The sequence below is a fragment of the Schistocerca nitens genome, chromosome 2 (assembly GCF_023898315.1).
Source record: "Schistocerca nitens isolate TAMUIC-IGC-003100 chromosome 2, iqSchNite1.1, whole genome shotgun sequence".
Classification (NCBI taxonomy): Eukaryota; Metazoa; Arthropoda; class Insecta; order Orthoptera; family Acrididae; genus Schistocerca; species Schistocerca nitens.
In genome coordinates, this window is record NC_064615.1 from 430,292,322 (window position 1) to 430,314,743 (window position 22,422).

The following is a 22,422-nucleotide window of genomic DNA, read 5'->3' on the forward strand; positions in this document are numbered from 1 at the left end:
AAATTGAATAATAAAATATAGTGGTGGTGAGTAATATACAAACTAGCGGTAAATTAGAAAAAAAATGCATTATGGCAGAACTATACCAATTGTGTTAGTTGGTAATGTAAGACTGGTCACTGCCTAGAGCCAATCACAAGGAAACAGAAGGCAGACAGTCCGGATGTAGATTCGAGAAATAAATAAGTAACATAAATTAAATAAACCCAAAATAGCCCAGTATTGTATTTTTCTACAAACCTCGAATTTTCATAGAGTTCTGTAATTACACTTTCATATTGCAATAAGCAACCTGTGTTTGTGTGTGTGTGTGTGTGTGTGTGTGTGTGTGTGTGTGTGTCTGAGTGTGGAAAATAACCTCATAATACTTGACGTTAGCACTGTGTTACTTGTATAGTGTAGTCTTGCGTATGTACCGTTTTACTTAAACAATGCAGTTCTTTCAACATGGAGCTATTTCTGCATAGCATTCCAATATCATGCTGATTAATTATCTTTGACTTTTAAGTGAAGTAATGCAACTCGGCGCAGTTTCAACGCATCGTTTTAATATTGCACTGTAGGTAAGTGTGTACCCAGTTTTACATAAATATTGCGAAAATAAAGCATACCTTTGACCATGGTGCCATTTTTACATATAACTTTAGTATTAGGCTGATATAATACGTATACAAATATGTCTGAGCTTCGCGGAAGTAACGCATATCTTTGCCTTTCAAGTGGAGATTACATAACTTTTGACTGCAAATCTGTCCATTTTCAGGCGTCATTTTAACACTTCACTGTAACTGGTGTTTTTTAATTTTCTTACCAGTACAATTGGACTAGTCCCACTCTCTTCGATTCTTTTTAAATTTCCTGTTAATTTTGTATGTCTCACCTCTATCTTTGACTTTTAAATTTCCAGCCTTTTTTTTAATTTTCCACCATCTGGCATAGGGATGTTCCAATTACGCATAGGATTTACTGATACTGACACTGAAGATTGTTTTACAAGTTCTAACTTTAGATTTGATGGTGGCAGTAGCTGAAAGAACGTTATAAATAAAGATATTTATTAAGCGATGTTGTGAGTATTATTCGTAGAATATGTTCAGAGCTAATAGTTCAGTAAACCGGCTCCTAACGCCTGCTAGTAACCACCGCTGATAGTCCATACAGTGGCACAGGAATACCGTTCTACGTCAATAGGGAAAGAGTCACACAAAAGATCTCTCTCAAATTATCACGGAAACAGACATAATTTATTGGCTTCTATCAAACCTCGTAAAATCCACTTCGTTTTCAAAACCACTACCTCCAGCTGGCTACTGGCAACGGGATCTGATCTAAGCGTTTGCATGCCGAGTACCTGCATGCTCAATTAAAAGTGTCACCCATCAAAACACTGGAAAAATCTGCCCGAAATCCTCATCCGCGAAAGGGAACGCACTTATGGAATCTCTCAGTTTCCATAGTGTAGGAAGAGGCTGATCAGGATCCTCCTTCTCCCGACCTCTGAAATACGCTGTGAGAACACCAATGCCGCTCGAAAGGTCCCACGACTTCTACAGCCCACTAGGGCTACCGACGGACCTCTCGAATTTGAGACCTCCCAAAACTCTTCACCAACTTATTTAACATTTAAGCCTTCCAGCTAGTCAGTATCAAGAGCAGAAAGAAGGCATTTCGAATGGCCATTTCTTGTACCGCTTATCTTGCTTCTGTACGGTGCTTCCGTTAGAACCTATTCACCAATGAGTTCCTGAAAACCTTGTTGTTCAAATGGCTCTCAGCACTATGGGACTTAACATCTGAGGTCATGAGTCCCCTAGAACTTAGAACTACTTAAACCTAACTAACCTAAGGACATCACACACTTCCATGCCCGAGGCAGGATTCGAAGCTGCGACCGTAGCAGTCTCGCGGTTCCGGACTGAAGTGCCTAGAACCGCACGGCCACCGCGGGCGGCTCTGAAAACCTGCCTTCGTGGAGAAATTACTCGCCCTTGAAAGATTACACCTCTGATGGAGAAACCCTCTTGCCCTGGTGTACACAGTACTCACGGAAACGACCAAACACGCGCGGGAAAGATATAGGATATCCTCCACCATCAGCAACAGCATTTCTGTTTGTTGAAATAAACAGCTACCAGCTGCAAAAAGGTAATTTTATTTCTTTACTGGTTTAAGGCGCTACCTCACTTCTTCAGAGGGTTATAAATAACAGCTTATTTGTGAGCGTCAAAAGTATGGTGTGTTCAGCATATTACTGTGGTCATATGCTACATGCACTGGCACTACGAACAACGTACTGCACACGTCTCACTTTTTGACGTTCCAAATAATTCAATATTTATAAACTTCTGAAGAAGGGCACAAGGTGCCTAAAATAGGTAAAGGAATAAAATTTGTTTGGTGCAACTGTTTGCTGTTTATTTCAACGAGCGAAAAATGTATGTTACACTACTGGTCATTAAAATTACTACACCACGAAGATGACGTGCTACAGACGCGAAATTTAACCGACAGGAAGAAGATGCTGTGATATGCAAATGATTAGCTTTTCAGAGCATTCACACGAGGTTGGCGCCTTTGGTGACACCAACAACGTGCTGACATGAGGAAAGTTTCCAACCGTTTTCTCATACACAAACAGCATCTGACCGGCGTTGCCTGGTGAAACGTTGTTGTGATGCCTTGTGTAAGGAGTAGATATGCGTACAATAACGTTTCCGACTTTGATAAAGGTCGGACTGTAGCTTATCGCGATTGCGGTTTATCGAATCGTGACATTGCTGCTCGCGTTGGTCTAGATCCAATGACTGTTAGCAGAATATTGAATCGGTGAGTTCAGGAGGGTATTACGGAACGCCATACTGGATCCCAACGGCCTCGTATCACTAGCCGTTGAGACGACAGGCATCTTATCCGCATGGCTGTAACGGATCGTGCAGCCACATCTCGATCCCTGAGTCAACAGATGGGGACGTTTGCAAGACAACAACCACCTGCACGAACAGTTCGACGATTTGCAGCAGCATGGACTATCAGCTCGGAGACCATGGCTGCGGTTACCCTTGACGCTGCATCACAGACATGAGTGCCTGTGATCGTGTACTCAACGACGAACCTGGCTTCACGATTGGCAAATCGTCATTTTTTCCGATGAATCCAGGTTCTGTTTACAGCATCATGATGGTGGCATCCGTGTTTGGCGACATCGCGGTGAAGGCACATTGGATGCGTGTATTCGTCATCACCATGCTGGCGTATCACCCGGCGTGATGGTATGGGGTGCCATTGGTTACACGTCTCGGTCACATGTTGTTCGCATTGACGGCGCTTTGAATAGTGGACTTTACATATCAGATGTGTTACCACCCGTGGCTCTACCCTTCATTCGATCCCGGCAAAACCCTACATTTCAGCAGGATAATGCTGGACCGCATGTTGCAGGTCCCGTACGGGCCTTTCTGGATACAGAAAATGTTCGACCGCTGCCCTGGCCAGCACATTCTCCAGATCTCTCACCAATTGAAAACGTCTGGTCAATGGTGGCCGAGCAACTGGCTCGTCACAATACGCCAGTCACTACTCTTGATGAACTGTGGTATCGTGTTGAAGTTGCATGGGCAGCTGTATCTGTACACGCCACCCAAGCAACTCAATGCCCAGGCGTATCAAGTCCGTTATTACGGCCAGAGGTGGTTGTTCTGGGTACTGATTTCTCTAGATCTATGCAGCCAAACTGCGTGAAAATGTAATCACATGTCAGTTCTAGTATAATATATTTGGCCAATGAACACCCTTTTATCATCTGCATTTATTCTTGGTGTAGCAATTTTAATGGCCAGTAGTGTACATGTCGTTCGTATAAGAGAGAACAGGTAGCCACTTTAAGTTTTTGGTCGCCATTGAAGATGATATTGTCTTTGTTAGGTAGTACTTCCTCGTAGCCAGCCGTGTCTTCTGCTGCAGAGATACTGTAAATGAAATACGACTCCAGGTGCACACAGTGTCTTACAGATTTAGCTTTGAGGGCTCAGCATGTCGCGGTAAGAGTAAACTGCCGCAGTCGCGGTGCGGTTTTGTGACGAGTGCGTGTCGGCAGGCGACGACGTAAAGAAGCTGGCGTTCCACGAGTGGGAGGAGGAGGGCGTGGTGCCGCTGGAGGATTGCTGCACGCTGAGCGGCCCGCGAGGCGGCCGCGGCGTCGGGCTGTCGGTGTGGCCGTGCTCGCGGCCGCTCACCTTCGTCTGCGAGCAGCCGGCGGGCGCCGCTCTGCCTCGCGGTTACTGGCTGGCCGGCGACGGCAGCGCGCTGCGCCTGCACCCGCTGTCCAAAGACCGCGACGCCGCCGCCGCCGCCTGCCGCGGAGAGGCCGCCCTGCTGGCCGTGCCGCGCACAGACTCACACGCCGAGGAGCTGCTGGCCGCCTTGCACCAGCACAACGTCACCGGGGACGTCTTCGTCGGCATACACGCCGACGCCGGAAGCGGCTTCCTCACTGATGAGGGTGAGTTTCCATTTGTTCTGAGCCAGCGTTAAAACCCTCTGGCATTGTAAAATGATGCATCGTGTCCAAAGAGACCGTATGCCTACAGCAATCCTCTGCACTGAAGAACATCAAACGGTACAGTAGTTTCCGCTCCATAAGCAGCAGGTTTCGCTGCTCGCTCGCACCGGGAAATACAAACGGAAGCGGCTCCGCCGCCAATTTTTATTGCACGACGCGGCCGGCCGCGGGTGCAACAGAACCCGTGTGGACGGCTGGAAAGAAATGTGTCAGGCTTCATAATACATATTTACATGTGTCGTGTATTATGCATTTCTTGTACATGAATGTGAATCTGCGCATGAACTTTCCTAATCCTCCTCACACCTTTCCATAAAGCGTGGCCAAATCTTAGTTGGGAAGTAGTTCTTTAGTATATTGGTGCCAACCTTCCTCCTGGGTAGGGGATCAGAGAGACTACACATGCAGTTAAAAGTCAAAGACGTTCTAGTGTTACAAATTTGGGGTGGAGAGGTTGGTCACGGCCAAGTGGTTCGACAATCCCCTCCACCGGGGCCCAGGAAGACCTCTGGGTGCCCGCGATATTCTGGGAGTGTTACAGAAGACGGGTAAGTGAGCAGACATGCCCTCAGTGCGTCTGTCTCGATGTTCGCGCGTGGAAGAGACGTATTTGAATGTTTGCACTAATTCTTTTATTTTCAGCTTCGGATTGTGTAAGGAAATGAATGTTCTCGTTTAATTTCGGAAATTTGACCCCCCGTGTTAATGTATCTGGTCCCCAGTTTGCCCGTTATCCTCCTCTCATAGTGGATTTCCCATGTAAAATATTGGGAGACTTTGGTGGTATACATTTGGCCAACGCAAGTCCTTCTTGCCCGTAGAAATGTGCGTGCATATTAGTATATAATATACCCGACCTATAAGTTGTAAAATTCTAATATCTGTAAACTGGGTCGATTGCTGCAATGCCTGTAAAGTCGAGTGATAATGTTTAAAATAAATAAATTGTCATCAATCTTTAACATACCCTAAAAATCACAAAGGTGTAGTCAAGTTAAAGGAATTCATTTAAAATAAAAGATATAGGTTGCAGGGAGCCACACATCAGCGTGTGAGTCCTACAGCCCCTTGCCTAGTATAGTACAGAAAGGGCACGCTCTCTAGGTAGCGCTCTCAAACTTCCCTCCCCAGTTAACCGTTGCGCAATTTTTATTCAGGGCTTGACGACATCAGCTTTCATCTGTCGTGCCCAGGCAAGGAGGTCTGAGCTTAATCTTTCAAACTGAAGCGCTAAAGAAACTGTTATAGGCATACGTATTCAAATACAGAGATATGTAGACGGACAGAATACGCTGCTGCAGTAGGCAACGCCTACATAAGACAACAAATGTCTGTCGCAGTTGTTAGATCGGTTACTGCTGCTACAATGGCGGGTTATCAAGATTTAACTGAGTTTGAACATGCTGTTACAGTCGGCGCACGAGCGATGGAACACAGCATCTCCAAGGTAGCGATAAAGCGAGAATTTTCCCGGACGACCATTCCACGATTGCACCGTGAATATCACGAATCAGGTAAAATATAAAATCCCCGACGTCGTTGCGGCCGGAAAAAGATGCTGCAAGCACGGGACTAACGACGACTGAAGAGAATTGTGGAACGTGACAGAAGTGCAACTATTTCGCAAACTCCTGCAGATTTCAATGCTGGGCCATCAACAAGTGTCAGCCGGCGAACAGTTCAACAAAACATCAACGATATGGGCTTTCGGAGCCCAAGGCCCACTCGTGTACCCTTGATGACTGCATGACACAAAGCTTTACGCCTTGCCTGCGCACGTCAACACCGACATTGGACGTTGATGACTCGAAATATGTTGCCTGGTCGGACGAGTCTCGTTTCAAATTGTATCGAGCGGATGTACCTGTACGCGTATGGAGACACTCATGAATCCATTGACCCTGCATATCAGGAGGGCACTGTTGAAGCTGGTAGAGGCTCTGTAATGATGTGGGGTGTGTGCAGCTGGAGTGATGTGGAACCCCTGATACGTCTCGATACCACTATAATAGGTGAAACGTACTTCAGCATCCTGTCTGATCACCTGCATCGATTCATGTCCGTTGTGAATTGCAACGGACTCGTGCAACTTCAGCAGGACAATGCGACACCCCACACTTCCAGAATTGCTACAGAGTGGCTCCAGCAACACTCATCTTAGTTCAAACACTTACGCTGGCTACCAAACTCCCCAAACATGAACATTATCGAGCATATCTGCGATACCCTGCAACGTGCTGTTCAGAAGAGATCTCCACCCCTTCGTACTCTTACGATTTATGGACAGCCCTGCAGGATTCATGTTGTCAGTTCCCCCTAGCACTACTTCAGACTTTAATCGAGTGCATGCCACGGCGTTTTGCGGCACTTCTGCGTGCTCGCGGGGTCCCTGCACTATATTGGGTAGGTGTACCAGTTTCTTTGGTTCTTCAGTGTGTATTTGTAGGGGACTACGAGGGCGTGGTGAAAAATAATGGCTCCTGTTTTATATGTCAAAACTCTTACAGCTTTTTATATAAAACCGACTTTATTAAAACTGCTTCACTCGCAGCTTCCGTATGATCAGGGTATGGCATCTTGTATCTGATTTTCACAAAATCAGCTGCAAATTGCTTATTTCTGTTTGATCACTTAAGTTTAGGATAAACAAGTTTTCCCATATGTTCCATTATCAACTGTTCCTATTGACATTACGTCTACACATCACTTTATTCAATGTCTGTGTAATAGTACTCTGAGATTTTATCTTATACTTCGTCGAGGTCGGATGATCTCCCTTAATCATCTTCGACCGTAATTTTTTTGTGAACTATGTTCTTAAGACAGATCATGTATTTAGTTGCTATAGAATTTTCCTGTTACTTATGGATAGTTGTAAAGTGGCAGATCGTTCCAGTGATGCTTCATGTTTACAAGTAAATATATCTTACGTAGTCAGATAATTTTTGCCACAAATATTGTGCATTATGTAAACGTCCAAACTTATTGTTTTATATTGTTTTCTGTTTATGTTTTTGTGTTCCTCCCATTTGTCTTTCTATTGTGTCAGTAAAGTTTTCCAGATAATTTTTATGCCTGAGGTTCGTCTGTTCATTTAGGTTATTCGGGTATGTATTTGTGTGCACATAAATTCCCGGTTCTTCCAAAATTTTCATGGTCTCAGCTTTCGATATACTGTATAGAGTTTTCAAAGCGTTTTCGATTGTGTTCGGTCTCTGATATTTATTTTTTAAGTGTAGATATAACCTGGACTGTTCTTTAAATCTGAGACTAAAACTTCGTGCTCTTTGTCCGATCTAAAAACTGTTCCAGTCATCCCAGTAAATATTATATACACCTGGATTAGAGAAGACAGGGGCGTCACTTTTTGCTGCTACCGTCTTTGTAACATATTGGTAGTGCGAAATGCTAATCGTATTTTCGTATTTCTTAACTTATAAACAAAGCCGATGCCAGGAAAAGCGACGTCCATATCTTTTCTAACCCAGTTTCACACAAAAATTTCTGCGACGTCTGCAACAGTTTTAGATCGGACACACAGGACAAAGTTTTAGTATTAAGTTTAAAGAACACACGAGAGTCCGCCAAAGCAACCAATCAAGTTTCTATCTACACTTAAAAAATAAAAACCTTAGAACGAACACAGCTGAAAACACTTCGAAAATTCCGCATAGGAAACAAAAAGGCCAAACCATAAACATTTCGGAAGAACTGGAAATTTGTGGGCACTCAAATAGTTATCGGAAAGACATCCTAAACAAAAAGACGGACTCCACACATACATATTATCTGGAACGCTTTACTGACGTAGTAGAAAAAGAAAAGGGACGAAGACTATAAAATAAATTTAAAACGATAGACAGCATTAAGATTGGATATCTACATAAGGCACAATATTTCCCGCAAAAATATCTCTGAACACTTAAGATATAATTTACTTGTAAACAAAAAGCATCGCTAGAACGATCCATTATTTTACAACTATCAAAAAATAAAACGAAAGTTCTACAGAAAGTGACCCATAATAACAAAAAGGTACATAAAATAACTTGCACTCTGAGATGATTTATGGATGACACTCGATTTAGAAGTAAGTGAAGTATAAGATAAAATCTCATGGTTATACTGCGTTCACGTTGGAACGAATGCGCAATTTCACTATCATTCTTCTATACAGAGTAAATACGTTACCAGTATGGTGCCTAATAGAAATTATGTTCCCAAATGATTCTAGACGTAGGTATGACATAAAATGTCATAGTATTATTACATAGACGCAGAATAAAATGATATATAAATGTAATATCAACAGGAACATTTGATAATGGCACTTGCGGCGGCGCAGTTCTTTCCGTCCCTTTACGACAGACCTGCACCTACCTGTGAACATTGTCTCAACAGATCATCAGTAGGAATGCCGAGTGAAACCTACTGTACTTCGACGTGAACCAGGCTGCAATTTAAGTCACTAATCTACGTTGTGGGAGAAAGTTTTCACACAAATGAAAGGTTGGAAATTTTGTGCTCAATTAATATATTCTGAAACGTAGGTGAACAAGTATCACTGCCAAGTCCGTGCTAGTCTTAACATAGTCACTGATAATCCCTTCCACTCACGTTAGCAAGTTTATGGTGTTGCATTTCCCGAAAACGTAATATCTACAAAAATACTGATTGTTTTTTATTGAGAATGCTCGCCAAATATTAAGTCTGTCGGTACCAAATGCAGTCACTGTTTTTAGCCACCGACGTGCTCAATATGTCTTTTCTTGTCACACAATTCACTTAAAAATTCCGAAATTTCTACACGCCCATCGGAATTATTATGCCGTCACTTTACAACACATTTGATGTATGAAACACTGCTGGATCCGGCAACTTCTCATTTCTATCGGAACTACAACTACACACGTCCGATCTGTTTCATGGCTAGGTTTCGACCCCTCTCTAGAATACTCTAAGTCTTCTCTACCAACAGAGAAAGGCGCGCGAAGAATAATGCTTTACCATTGGTCAGTTTACTCAACAGCCAATAGCAAAACAACACTCTCCTGCGTCAGTCCGCGCTTTTCATCAATAACCAATCTCAAAATAGTAAACCTAACGACTGCACTTTTTATCGACGTATTTATCTAATATGTTGAAGTTTTGTTTATGCATAAAGTTATTTACTATATTTATTTATACTTGAATTAACTTTCCATTTACCATAAACTTACTTTACAAATCTATTCTACAAAAATCCCCTTTGTCCATATCCATGCTTCTTCAAAATGTTCGCATACTAAATCCTACTACATAACTCGTTAAACAATTATCTTCAATTTAACCTTAAACCACGTTCACGCATCATTCATACTGCTAAAACACAACATTTTACATACACAAAAAGACATAATAACACTTTATGAACATACTAGAACAGTTTATGAAAGACATTCTATTACTTCAGTGCACTCTAGCGGGCACCATCGAAACTAAAATCACAGTCCTCCTATCCAATATTGTCCTCTATCGGCTGATACATAAACTGCGTGCGCGTCCAGTCTCGCGTCACCATCTGTCACTATCCAGCTCTGAGACACATCACCCACTTAACCGCCTCCAAGGCAGGATCGTTATACGGCGCTATGCCTCACACTTATGTCCAAACGAGCTTGTCGCGAAGTTATGTAATCAACAAGCAATAGATAATTTACAGCTAATTTTGTCAAAAGTATTAGCATTCCACATATTCATTACTTATGCCTACATTTTTATTTCTCAACATAATCACCCTGGTGACAAATATATTTCTCCAAACGGGAGACTAGTTTGTTGACACCATCACTGTAGAATGTTTATCCTTGTTGACGGAGCCACTGCCCCACCTCGCCTGTGCTTGCACCACTTCATCACTATCAAAGTGAAGTCCGCGCTAGTCCTCTGTAAGTTTTGCAAGCAGATGAAGACCGGATGGGGCCATGTCGGGACTGTATGGAGGATGATCGATGACAGTGATCCCAAGGCGTAAGATTGCTGTAGATGTCGCAGCGCTCCGGTCTGGTCTAGCGTTGTCATCCTGAACGAGAGGTAGCTTCGTGTCTAGACGAACTCTTCGAATTCATGCTTCAGTTTTCTGTGGATCTCGCACTATCTTCTAGATTATGGTGGTGTCTGTACGCATGAATTCCAAGTGCACCACATCTTGAACATCCGAGGAGACTGCGACCATGACTTTGCCTGATGATGAGATGGTCTTGACTGTTTTTGGCGTCTGTGATCCTTTGTGGCGGAACTGCACTATTACTCTCCTGTTTCCGTGGTCAAAATGGTGAACGTAGCTTTCATCACCTGTCACAGGGTTCTTAAGGGAGAGATCATCCTCAGGCTTAAAACTGAAATAAAATTTTTGACAGACGTCCGGTATCCCCTCTCTCATTTCAAGAAAAAGAATTCTATACACCCACTGTTCACACGGTTGTCTATACCGACGTTCTGCAAACGCTCTAACCACATTAACTGAGAGCTGTGTCTCTGTTAACGTACGATTTTCCCCGACGAGTTCATCATGATGTCAATACAATTATCACCGTATACAGCTTCCATTCTCCCATGTTTATCAATTGGAGGCACCTTTTTTGCGGTTAGTAACTCGATTACGCGGCCCCTTGTCACGGTTCGCACGGCTCCAGCCGTAGGAGGTTCGAGTTCTCCCTCGAGCATGGGTGTGTGTGTTGTCCTTAGTGTAAGTTACTATAAGTTAGATTGTGTGTAAACTTAGGGACCAATGAACTTAGCAGTTTGGCCCCATAAGACCTTGCCAAAAATTTCCAAATTTCAGCTTGTTTTAAGAAAAGAATATAAAGATAGTGACGGCGTCATGGTAATATTTTTCAGCCGGCCGCTGTGGACGAGCGGTTCTAGGCGCTTCAGTTGGGAACCGTACTTCTGCTACGGTCGCAGGTTCGAATCCTGCCTCGGGTATGGATGTGTGTGATGCCCTTAGTTATGTTTAACTAGTTCTAAATCTAGGGGACTGATGACCTCAGATGTTAAGTCCCATTGTGCTTAGAGCCATTTGAACCATTTCTTCTACTGGAGATACATATCTGGCCTTTCGACTAAATTAGCAGTTCGTGTACCGGTACTGAAGCCTCCATACGCTGATAATGAAGTATATGTGCTACCTTGGTTTCGGGACCAAGACTTGGAACTCAGCGTGAATTGTGTGTTGTTCTTTACGGCGATATTAGTGTTTTTCATCTTTATTGATCTGAACTCACTTTACGTCTATTTGTAACATTCACTTTCCGCTATATGGTTTGCGATAGTGATCATAGGTTGTGCCGTTTATGACACAAAACACGTTTTAGAATTTGAAAACTTGTCCATCAGTTTTACCTTAGCACGTTATTAAAAAAACGATTAAAATTTTACATCTTCCAGCCTTAACTATGAAACTTGGATTAGAATTACCAATAAACTCTTATCTCTTGACCCAAGCAGTACGTTAGCATCAAGCAGATCCAACTTTGGAACGACCGAATGCAGTAATTCTGCACTGAATTGTGTTTTAAAATGCGTAAATATAGACCAGATCATTGTGAAATTACTCTATTATCATTTGATTCTAAACTTTCAAGACGGTTCTATGTTTGAACCTGTTGGTTATGGCAATGCCACTGATCATATCTAGGACATCATGAGGTTTCAACTTCCAGTAGCAGATATGTGGGAATTCCCGAGCTCCACTCAAACCCGTCGTTGACACTTCTCAGCAGCTCCGGACAGTTATCGCTGTGCACTACCGATACTTGTAAGTTGTTAGCGTATTTGAGATGTTGCACGGTTTCAACAAGACAATAACTACACTAATACCAGTAACTATCAAGCATTTTATGACTGGTCCGCAACTCGTGGTCTTGCGGTGGTGTTCTCGCTTCCCGCGCGCGGAGACCCGGGTTCGATTCCCAGCGGGGTCAGGGATTTTCCCTGCCTCGAAATGAGTGGGTGTTGTTGTGTTGTCTCCATCAACATCATTCATCCTCATTACAGTCGGAGGAAGGCAATGGCAAACCACCTCCGCTACGAACTTGCCTTGTCGGCGGTGCGGGTCTCCCGCGTCGTTCCCTACGCCCCTCGGAGTATGGGACCTCATCATTCTATGACTGAGTGAGTGGATCATCCCCACAAGATTACAGCTCCGTCACCACACTGGCACATTATCGTCTTACAGCCTGCGAAGATCTCTTCGCGTTTGTATAACTATTTATTACGTTATCAAAAAGTATACCATGAGACTATATGGTGTAGGTTCATTCAAATATTTTAGTTGACTTCATTCATGCTGTTCGAAGTGGCTAACCGTACAAAGGTCGTATACTTCCAGCTGACATTAGGGCAATTTTCAAAATTTCGTGTTTTGTTGAACGTATGTGGCAGCAGCGTTCCTTGCTGAGGAACAGCATCTGTTAATGTTAAAGAGCTCTACTCAGATATTTTAGTTTATTGGTATGTTTCTTCGAACAAAATTTTATCTGATCAGTGTCTTTCGTTATTGGCGATATAGCGTCCACAGTATTGGTTTCGACACCAGTGTATAAGGTGCAATTAAAAAGAAAGCGAGGCAAGGGCTGTAAAATTAAAATCGCTTAAGTGATAGCCTAAGGAAGGAGCTGGAGGCCCTATATGAACTCCGACACCCGATATTTGCTGTTAGGGGGACATGTGCGCACATCCATGTTACGACAGAGCGATCATGTGCAAGCGTCAACAATGCACCATACTCAGTAGCGCTGAAAACATAGAAATGGAGACGTCGAAAGAAGCACAAAGGGATTTATGCGTTATCTTACAGCGAAAGGAGTGTGGAGAAAGGAAATTAATCGAATAATGGCACACGAGTACGGAGACAACTGTCTATCTGTTGCAATTCCGATGCTCAAATGGTTCAAATGGTACTGAGCACTATGGGACCTAACATCTTAGGTCATTAGTCCCCTAGAACTTAGAACTACTTAAACCTAACTAACCTAAGGACAACACACACATCGATTCCCGAGGCAGGATTCGAACCTGCGACCGTAGCAATCCCGCGGTTCTGGACTGTAGCGCCTAGAGCCGCACGCCCACCGCGGCCAGATCCGATGCTCAACCCGACCTCTTGGGCAACAACCGCCACCATAAGTCGCCGGTCTTTGATAATGAAGGCATCTACCGGCTGTACAATGGTACCGATAATGTTATGTATCGATCCAGATCATGCGTCGTCTGCTAAAGACATCCGTCCTTCCTTGAAGCGGCTGTGCCACGCCTTGGCCCTTACAGCGGATATGCGGTACCTTTCATTTACTTGTGCCATTCATCGAGGAATTTGTGTTTCCTGCACGTCTTCGGATGTCAGAAAACGCGCTGCACCCCTTTGCTCTTCTTTTGAAGCCACCATTCCACCGTTTACAGCGTGACTGATTGCAGTGGATGTTCGACGAGTGCGAGTGCTCGTTTTGTCGTCTCTAGGGTGTGCGTCCATGTCCGTCTAGGGGCGAGCTTAGGGTCTCGGCGCTCTTATAGGGACCACACCTTTTTCTTGTTCCGTAGGCAGTGGCATTACGAGCCCTTCCTCGGTTTCCAGTTTACAACCTCTGACTGGTTTCTTTGTTTCTGAACGCTCCTTACATATAATACACTCATCTAACGCTGACTTCTTCACCTCCCTAATGCGGTAGCCTATTTGTCGCAGTTAATGGTATGTTTCTTGGAATCGATTTTTTATGGTCCACTGATTCCCTTAACGCGATCAGAACGTTTGAGCTTTCTTCGCTTTACTGTCAGTACTTTGTTCTGTCGTGTGTCCTACAGGTGAGCCCTTGGAACTGCTGGACTTCAAGAACTGGCTGCCAGGCCACCCGCAGCGTTCACGGGAGACTCGGCGGTGTGTCTGCATGGAGACCAGGGGCGTCCTCAAGGTCTGCGACTGCGAGCTGCCGCTGCCCTTCTTCTGCGAGATACACTTCTGACCCACGGCTCTGCCGCTGTTGCTTCTGATCTTGTGTCCTGTAGATGTGTTGTGCTACGTACTTTAAACTACTATGAAACACTAGTTGCACTTCGACACTCCCTTTTTTGTAATCCATGACACAGGAGCGAGATATTAAGCTTCTATTCACAGAGAAAGTTCCAGACTTTCATTTACCAGTAATGTTTCTGTACGAAGTTGTAATAAACAGATGATCACAATACGAAAATATATTTTTCTGATACTTTTATTAATATGAAGCGGTTATCACACAAGAGACATCTCTGTCGATAATTTCACTTTATCTATAAATGATTTGCGGTGTTGTAGTTTGCCTTTTCAGTCGCCACACAAAGCAGAAAAGGATTATCTACCTTGATACGAAAATCCATTAGTAAAAGATAGAAAAAATTTGATTATATTTCCTTTCATTAACGAAATAAATTTTTATTCTATAGTCTAGTACTACTAACAATTGTACATTGGACCTTTAACCTTATTTTGCTCCAAAGACCAGGAATAACAGATACTTTGTCTCATTCTCTTGGGGAGAAGTACAAGACTATTTAAGAAGAAGAACCGATTAGACTCTTCATATTTAGATTCATAAGTTAGATTCACAAGATTCATAAGTTAGAAACAACGATTGTAACGTCACTGCATAGAGGCAGGTTCAATGATTCCACCAAACGACACGCGAAACGTGAATGGCTCAAAAATATCAAAACCTTAGCAACATTTCGCATCTCACACAAGTCTGCTTGTCAACAGTTATTGAATTCTAAGGTTCAACAAGTAATATAGGGCTGATCTTAATGAGTGGAAGGCTGAGATGGGAAAGTAGATGAAGTCGTTCGAGCTGTTGGATATTAGAGAAAAGGTATGCAGATGTTCAATTAACAAAATTATTTCTGATAAGCAAAGGTCGATAAACTCTGTGTGTTCTGATCGTTAAAAAGCAAACAGGAAGTAGTAATATTTGTAGAATCTATCATGTTCAAAAGCGAACCTCCCCCGCCCCCCCTCCCCCAACTAGTAATATTATGTTGAAAATGTTTATGGTAAAGTATTGATTTATCCTGAAATAGTAATCGTACATAAAATTATCATCTTTCTTGTTTTCTTAACATTTAATCCAGAATTATAATCATATGTTGAGTTCATCCCATTTGCGTTTAACTGAAAATCGTGTACGTATGGAAGTCGATTTGGAATACAGTCTCGTAGGAAAAATGTTACAAGGCTACACCTCTTGCAGGCATCTGGGAGTAGTGTCAAGAACCGTTATTTCCCTCAATCTTTCAAGTGACTAACAGGGGCTGTGCCGTCACAGTCACACCTGAAACAGAGCCGAGACACCAGAACAGCTCCGCAAATTACGAAGCGAAGTAGCGCTGATGAGTCTCTAAAACTAAGCACTCATAATCCACTGATAAGTCTCTAGAAAATTCATGAAGGGAGGTTTGCAGTTAAGAACATCTTGTAACTTTCTACTTGTATGTGCCTCACTGATTAACAAGAGAACAGATTTATTGTTATTTTGCTATTGAAAAACAAAGAAATACGAGTCAGCTAATTTCTTGTTGATTGAAGAAAGCGTTATTCGAATATAATTCTTCCTATAGCTTACTAGTCTAAGAACAACATGAAGAGGAACGCAAGGTTTAGCCTCTTCATCCGACGGATTGATCATACCTAACAAACATTCTCACACTTCCTCATATTGAATTGTAGATAAGAAACTATATTTAACGTCCTGCTTTAATTAGTTAAATCGAAAAGATGCTGCCACCGTCCTTCGCGAGATGGTTGTGACATAATACACACATGTCCATTGTCTAACATCAATAGGTCTGAGTTAAACTGAGACAGCAGAAGAATTTTCATGCTAGCCAGTTATGACTGCGTAATATTCGTCTTATTTGGATAGAAGAGCAGAGTGAGAAGAAAATTGCTCCAAACAGTTCATGAGTGGCAGTTTATTTATCATTTCCTATTATCAATGTTTATAATAGAGCTCCTATTGCTGTGTATCGTGTATCTGACCAGCCAGACAGTTTCAGTTTGTATGCAGCATATTGACGCATTTGGCTAAGTTATGTAGATGGTTTCTCGGGGAAGTTTACTCAATTGCTGGGAAAAGGATTCGTTGCTTGTTTTAGTCGCAAAGACATAAGACACATCATTTTCACTTCAGAGATAGTAAATAATAAGGAAATTAACTGAGTTTAGTCTTTGCTATCGCACTGACGAACGCACAGTCTACGGCTGGCGAAGGGAATGTGACGTGCCTGTCACACAAACAATCCTAGTATTTTCCTTAAGCCGGCCGCGGTGGCCGAACGGTTCTAGGCGCTTCAGTCCGGAACCGCTCGACTGCTACGGTTGCTGATTCCAATCCTGCCTCTGGCATGGATGTGTGTGATGTCCTTAGGTTAGTTAGGTTTAAGTTGTTCAAAGTTCTAGGGGACTGATGACGTCAGAAGTTAAGGCCCATAGTGCTCAGAGCCATTTGAACCATTTGCCTTAAGCAATTCATAAAAACTACGGCTGGCAATCTGAACCGTCGTCATCCCGAATGAGATTCGGAAAAGAAAAAGAGTTGAATACGAGCCAGCAGGAATGGAGTTACTGTGAATCACAGGTAGATCTACATTTATACTCCGCAAACCACGCAACGGTGTGTGGCGGAGGGCACTTTACGTGCCACTGTCGTTACCTACCCTTTCCTGTTCCGGTCGCGTGTGGTTAGCGGGAAGAACGACTTCCGGAAAGCCTCCGTGCGCGCTCGAATCTCTCTAATTTTACATTCGTGATCCCCTCTGGAGGTATAAGTAGGGGGAAGCAATATATTCGATACCTCATCCAGAAACGCACCCTCTCGAAACCTGGACAGCAAGCTACACCGTGATGCAGGACGCCTCTCTTGCAGAGTCTGCCACTTGAGTTTGCTAAACATCTCCGTAACGCTATCACGCTTACCAAATAAACCTGTGACGAAACGCGCCGCTCTTCTTTGGATCTTCTCTATCTCCTCCGTCAACCCAATCTGGTACGGACCCCACACTGATGAGCAACACTCAACTATAGGTCGAACGAGTGTTTTGTAAGCCACCTCCTTTGTTGACGGACTACATTTTCTAAGCACTCTCCCAATGAATCTCAACGTGGTACCCGCCTTACCAACAATTAATTTTATATGATCGTTCCACTTCAAATCAACCTCTGAGCCAGAATTCGTTAATGCCAACCGTGAAAAGTGAAAGAGGAAATTAGACACTTTTATAAATTCGGTTTATCTGTTTTGCAATAAGAAGATTATCGAAGTTCACGTCATCATATGAGAAACCAGCTGGTAATGGAAGTGCCCAGGGCCTAGTCACGCGATCCTGGCAGGCACCCGGTGGGGGATGCAGTCAGGTCTGCACTCTGCGCACCCGAGGGCCGGATCCGCGGCGGCCGGCCACATTAGCAGTGTGGCTGTTCCGGGCCGGCCGTGGCGCCAACGAGCGCAGCCACCCCTCCGATTAGCGTCGTTACATTCTCATTAGGGCGCGCGCGGCCGGTGCAGCCTGCGTCTGCGGCGCAGCCCGCCCCTACGGCAGCGACCGCCGCACCGGCCTGACCCCGCGCCGGCGTGTGTCCTGCAAGCGCCGACCTAATGACAAGCAAGCGGGGGGGAGGGAGTCCACTCGGCCACAGAATGGTGATTCTCACCACATTTGGTTCTCTTCACTGCAGGTCACACACCTGTCAGAAACATTCTGAAAAGCTTGTGATGGTGTAGAAGGGGAGGCTGGTCTGAGCAACAGTTGTTAAGAAAAAAAATTCGACACGTTGCGCCTTTTACGAGCTACACTCCTGGAAATGGAAAAAAGAACACATTGACACCGGTGTGTCAGACCCACCATACTTGCTCCGGACACACGCACGGCACAGCGGACACACCAGGAACCGCGGTGTTGGCCGTCGAATGGCGCTAGCTGCGCAGCATTTGTGCACCACCGCCGTCAGTGTCAGCCAGTTTGCCGTGGCATACGGAGCTCCATCGCAGTCTTTAACACTGGTAGCATGCCGCGACAGCGTGGACGTGAACCGTATGTGCAGTTGACGGACTTTGAACGAGGGCGTATAGTGGGCATGCGGGAGGCCGGGTGGACGTACCGCCGAATTGCTCAACACGTGGGGCGTGCGGTCTCCACAGTACATCGATGTTGTCGCCAGTGGTCGGCGGAAGGTGCACGTGCCCGTCGACCTGGGACCGGACCGCAGCGACGCACGGATGCACGCCAAGACCGTAGGATCCTACGCAGTGCCGTAGGGGACCGCACCGCCACTTCCCAGCAAATTAGGGACACTGTTGCTCCTGGGGTATCGGCGAGGACCATTCGCAACCGTCTCCATGAAGCTGGGCTACGGTCCCGCACACCGTTAGGCCGTCTTCCGCTCACGCCCCAACATCGTGCAGCCCGCCTCCAGTGGTGTCGCGACAGGCGTGAATGGAGGGACGAATGGAGACGTGTCGTCTTCAGCGATGAGAGTCGCTTCTGCCTTGGTGCCAATGATGGTCGTATGCGTGTTTGGCGCCGTGCAGGTGTGCGCCACAATCAGGACTGCATACGACCGAGGCACACAGGGCCAACACCCGGCATCATGGTGTGGGGAGCGATCTGCTACACTGGCCGTACACCACTGGTGATCGTCGAGGGGACACTGAATAGTGCACGGTACATCCAAACCGTCATCGAACCCATCGTTCTACCATTCCTAGACCGGCAAGGGAACTTGCTGTTCCAACAGGACAATGCACGTCCGCATGTATCCCGTGCCACCCAACGTGCTCTAGAAGGTGTAAGTCAACTACCCTGGCCAGCAAGATCTCCGGATCTGTCCCCAATTCAGTATGTTTGGGACTGGATGAAGCGTCGTCTCACGCGGTCTGCACGTCCAGCACGAACGCTGGTCCAACTGAGGCGCCAGGTGGAAATGGCATGGCAAGCCGTTCCACAGGACTACATCCAGCATTTCTACGATCGTCTCCATGGGAGAATAGCAGCCTGCATTGCTGCGAAAGGTGGATATACACTGTACTAGTGCCGACATTGTGCATGCTCTGTTGCCTGTGTCTATGTGCCCGTGGTTCTGTCAGTGTGATCATGTGATGTATCTGACCCCAGGAATGTGTCAATAAAGTTTCCCCTTCCTGGGACAATGAATTCACGGTGTTCTTATTTCAATTTCCAGGAGTGTATTTAACTTTGAAGTTAGCCAATCAGATCGTCGGGCGTGCAGTTTCAAGCAGCCTGCCGCAGACAGTGTCGACGGACATGTTCTTGGTTTCGCTCCGAACTAACGTAGCTTTTGCTCACCGCCGGCCTTTGTGGACGAGCGGTTCTAGCCGCTTCAGCCCAGAACCGCGCTGCTGCTACGGTCGCAGGTTCGAATCCTGCCTCGTGCGTGGATGTGTGTGATGTCCTTAGGGTAGTTTTCGTGACAAAAAATAAAAACACCTACAGCCGTCCATATGATTTTATTTTATTTTGTCGCTACCAGTTTCGACACTTCATTGCATCATCTTCAGGCTGTCTTAAAGCGGTAGAGGTTGATACGATCCCCATGCATAACCCATCACTTGCCAGCATTACTGGATTCGCAGATAATGTGTCAGCACTCCAACAATCAACTGTCAACCTACCAAGTTGATGGTTGGAGTGCTGACACATTATCTGCGAATCCAGTAATGTTAGCAACTGATTGGTTATGCATGCGGATCGTATTAACCTGTAATTGGATTTTGCTGGATTGGGATTAGCCGAGCGGTCTAGAGCGCTGCAGTCATGGACTGTGTGGCTGATCCCGGCGGAGGTTCGAGTCCTCCCTCGGGCAAGGGTGTGTGTTTGTCCATAGGATAATTTAGGTTAAGTAGTGTATAAGCTCAGGAACTGATGACCTTAGCAATTACGTCCAATAAGATTTCACACACATTTGAACATCAACCTGTCTCGCATCAAAACAGCCTGAAGATTACGCAATGAAGCGTCGAAACTGCTAGAGACAAAATAAAATAAAATCTTAAGGACGGCTGTAGGTGTTTTTATTTTTTGTCACGATAGTAAACGGCCGTCGTTCCAGAGACGTCCTGCTAAATGGATGGAGATACAAAAGCTTAGGTTGATTACGTAGGTTTAAGTAGTTCTAAGTCTAGGGGACTGATGACCTCAAATGTTAAGTTCCTTTGTGCTTATAGCTATTTGAACCATTTTTTGCTGACCTAGAGTAAATTTATCACTTCCGAAAAAAGCACATTTTTAACTAGTAGTCTCCATAGAACATGTAATAACTCACGGACCTACAGATGTCTGTGCATTACCGCATTTTAATGCGTGCAAGTGCTTGAAATTGCGCACACGACAACCCGATTGGCTAACTCTACTGATAAATACGAGGGTGAGTCAAATTAAAACCTCAAATATTTTTTAAAATATTGTTTATTGTGCAGAAGTGGTACAAAGGTGTTTCACTTTTCAACATAATCTCCCCCTCGCTCAATGCAAGTCCTCCAGCGCTTACAAAGTGCATAATTTCCTTTAGACAAAAATTATTTTGGTAGTCCGCACAACCACTCATGCACCGAGTGGCGTACCTCTTCATCAAAACGGAACTTCTTTCCTCCCATTGCGCCTTTGAGTGGTCCAAACATATGGAAATCACTTGGGGCAAGGTCTGGTGAGTATGGTGGATGAGGAAGACACTCAAATTGCAGGTCTGTGATGGTTGAAACTGTTGTACGGGCAGTGTGGGGCCTTACATTGTCAAGTTGCAGAAGGACACCTGCTGACAGTAACCTGCATAAACATGCTGCAATGTCATTCAGTGTCACTCGGCGGTTTTCCTTCACTATGGCTTCAACTGCTGCAATGTTCTGTGGAGTCACAACTCGTTGTGCCAGACCTGGACGAGGAGCATCTTCCACTGAAGTCACACAATTTGCTAACTTCCTACTCCAATCGTAGACTTGCTGCTGTGACAAATATGCATCACGTTGCTGAACAGGTTTCACATCCTCACTACGCAAAAACCGAGTAACAGAAAGCTGTTCTTCCCTGGTGCAAGTCGCAAGTGGGGCGGCCATATTTATACTGATACTGCGACGGTATGTGTGCATCTGCACTAAGCTGGCACCTACAGGCCATTCTGCACGCTGTTTGTAGCACGCTTAACAACTTACAGGATAACGGCGCGAAATTTCGATTTGTTATTACAAATTTAGGGTTTTCATTTGACTCACCCTCGTAACTCGGAAATGGAGCAACGTATCGAAGTTTTTTCTTAATAATCATTTCCAGCGTAGCCTCCCAAGATGGTTTCTGACTACCCTATGGAATGTTACACGTCACATAACTCCGATAGCAACTTCGACTTCAGTCGGATTTTTATATTCAGACCAGCTCTTAGACCAGTGAAGTAGAGCGGTGGGTTGTCGGGCGACGTCCACCACTCATGACATGTACTGGTCAGTTCCGCATTACATGGTCCCCGGTTACTTGTTATCAGATAGTCAACCTATGTGGCTCTGTTTCAGTCTGATACTCATGATTTATTATTTTCATATCAACGAAGATCCCTCATAATTTTAATTTCGGTGAAATTTGACCCGTTTAATATGGCAGTGTTTGAATGGTGTCAGCTACTGGTACCGTCTCGATACACTTTTCCCGGACATTTCTGCAGGTCTCAGTTGTCCCATTTTCTCTTCACAAGAGTTATGAATACATACCATCATAGAACTCAGTGTCGTGACAGTACTTGAGAATCTGTAACAGAACGTAACGTACCTGCACCATTTAACATTATTGTGTGATAACAT

The 22,422-nt window shown here is 44.6% G+C and overlaps 1 protein-coding gene across 1 annotated transcript in view; it reads left to right on the top strand.

Annotated features, from left to right (window-relative positions):
• LOC126235068 (uncharacterized) overlaps window positions 1-14,556 on the top strand; it is a 42,040-nt gene extending 27,484 nt beyond the window's left edge. Inside the window, exons 3-4 of the mRNA XM_049943802.1 lie at window positions 4,094-4,498; window positions 14,399-14,556. Coding sequence (XP_049799759.1) covers window positions 4,094-4,498; window positions 14,399-14,556 — 563 coding nt within the window. The remainder of the gene's footprint in view (window positions 1-4,093; window positions 4,499-14,398) is intronic.
• The last annotated feature ends 7,866 nt before the right edge of the window (window positions 14,557-22,422 follow it).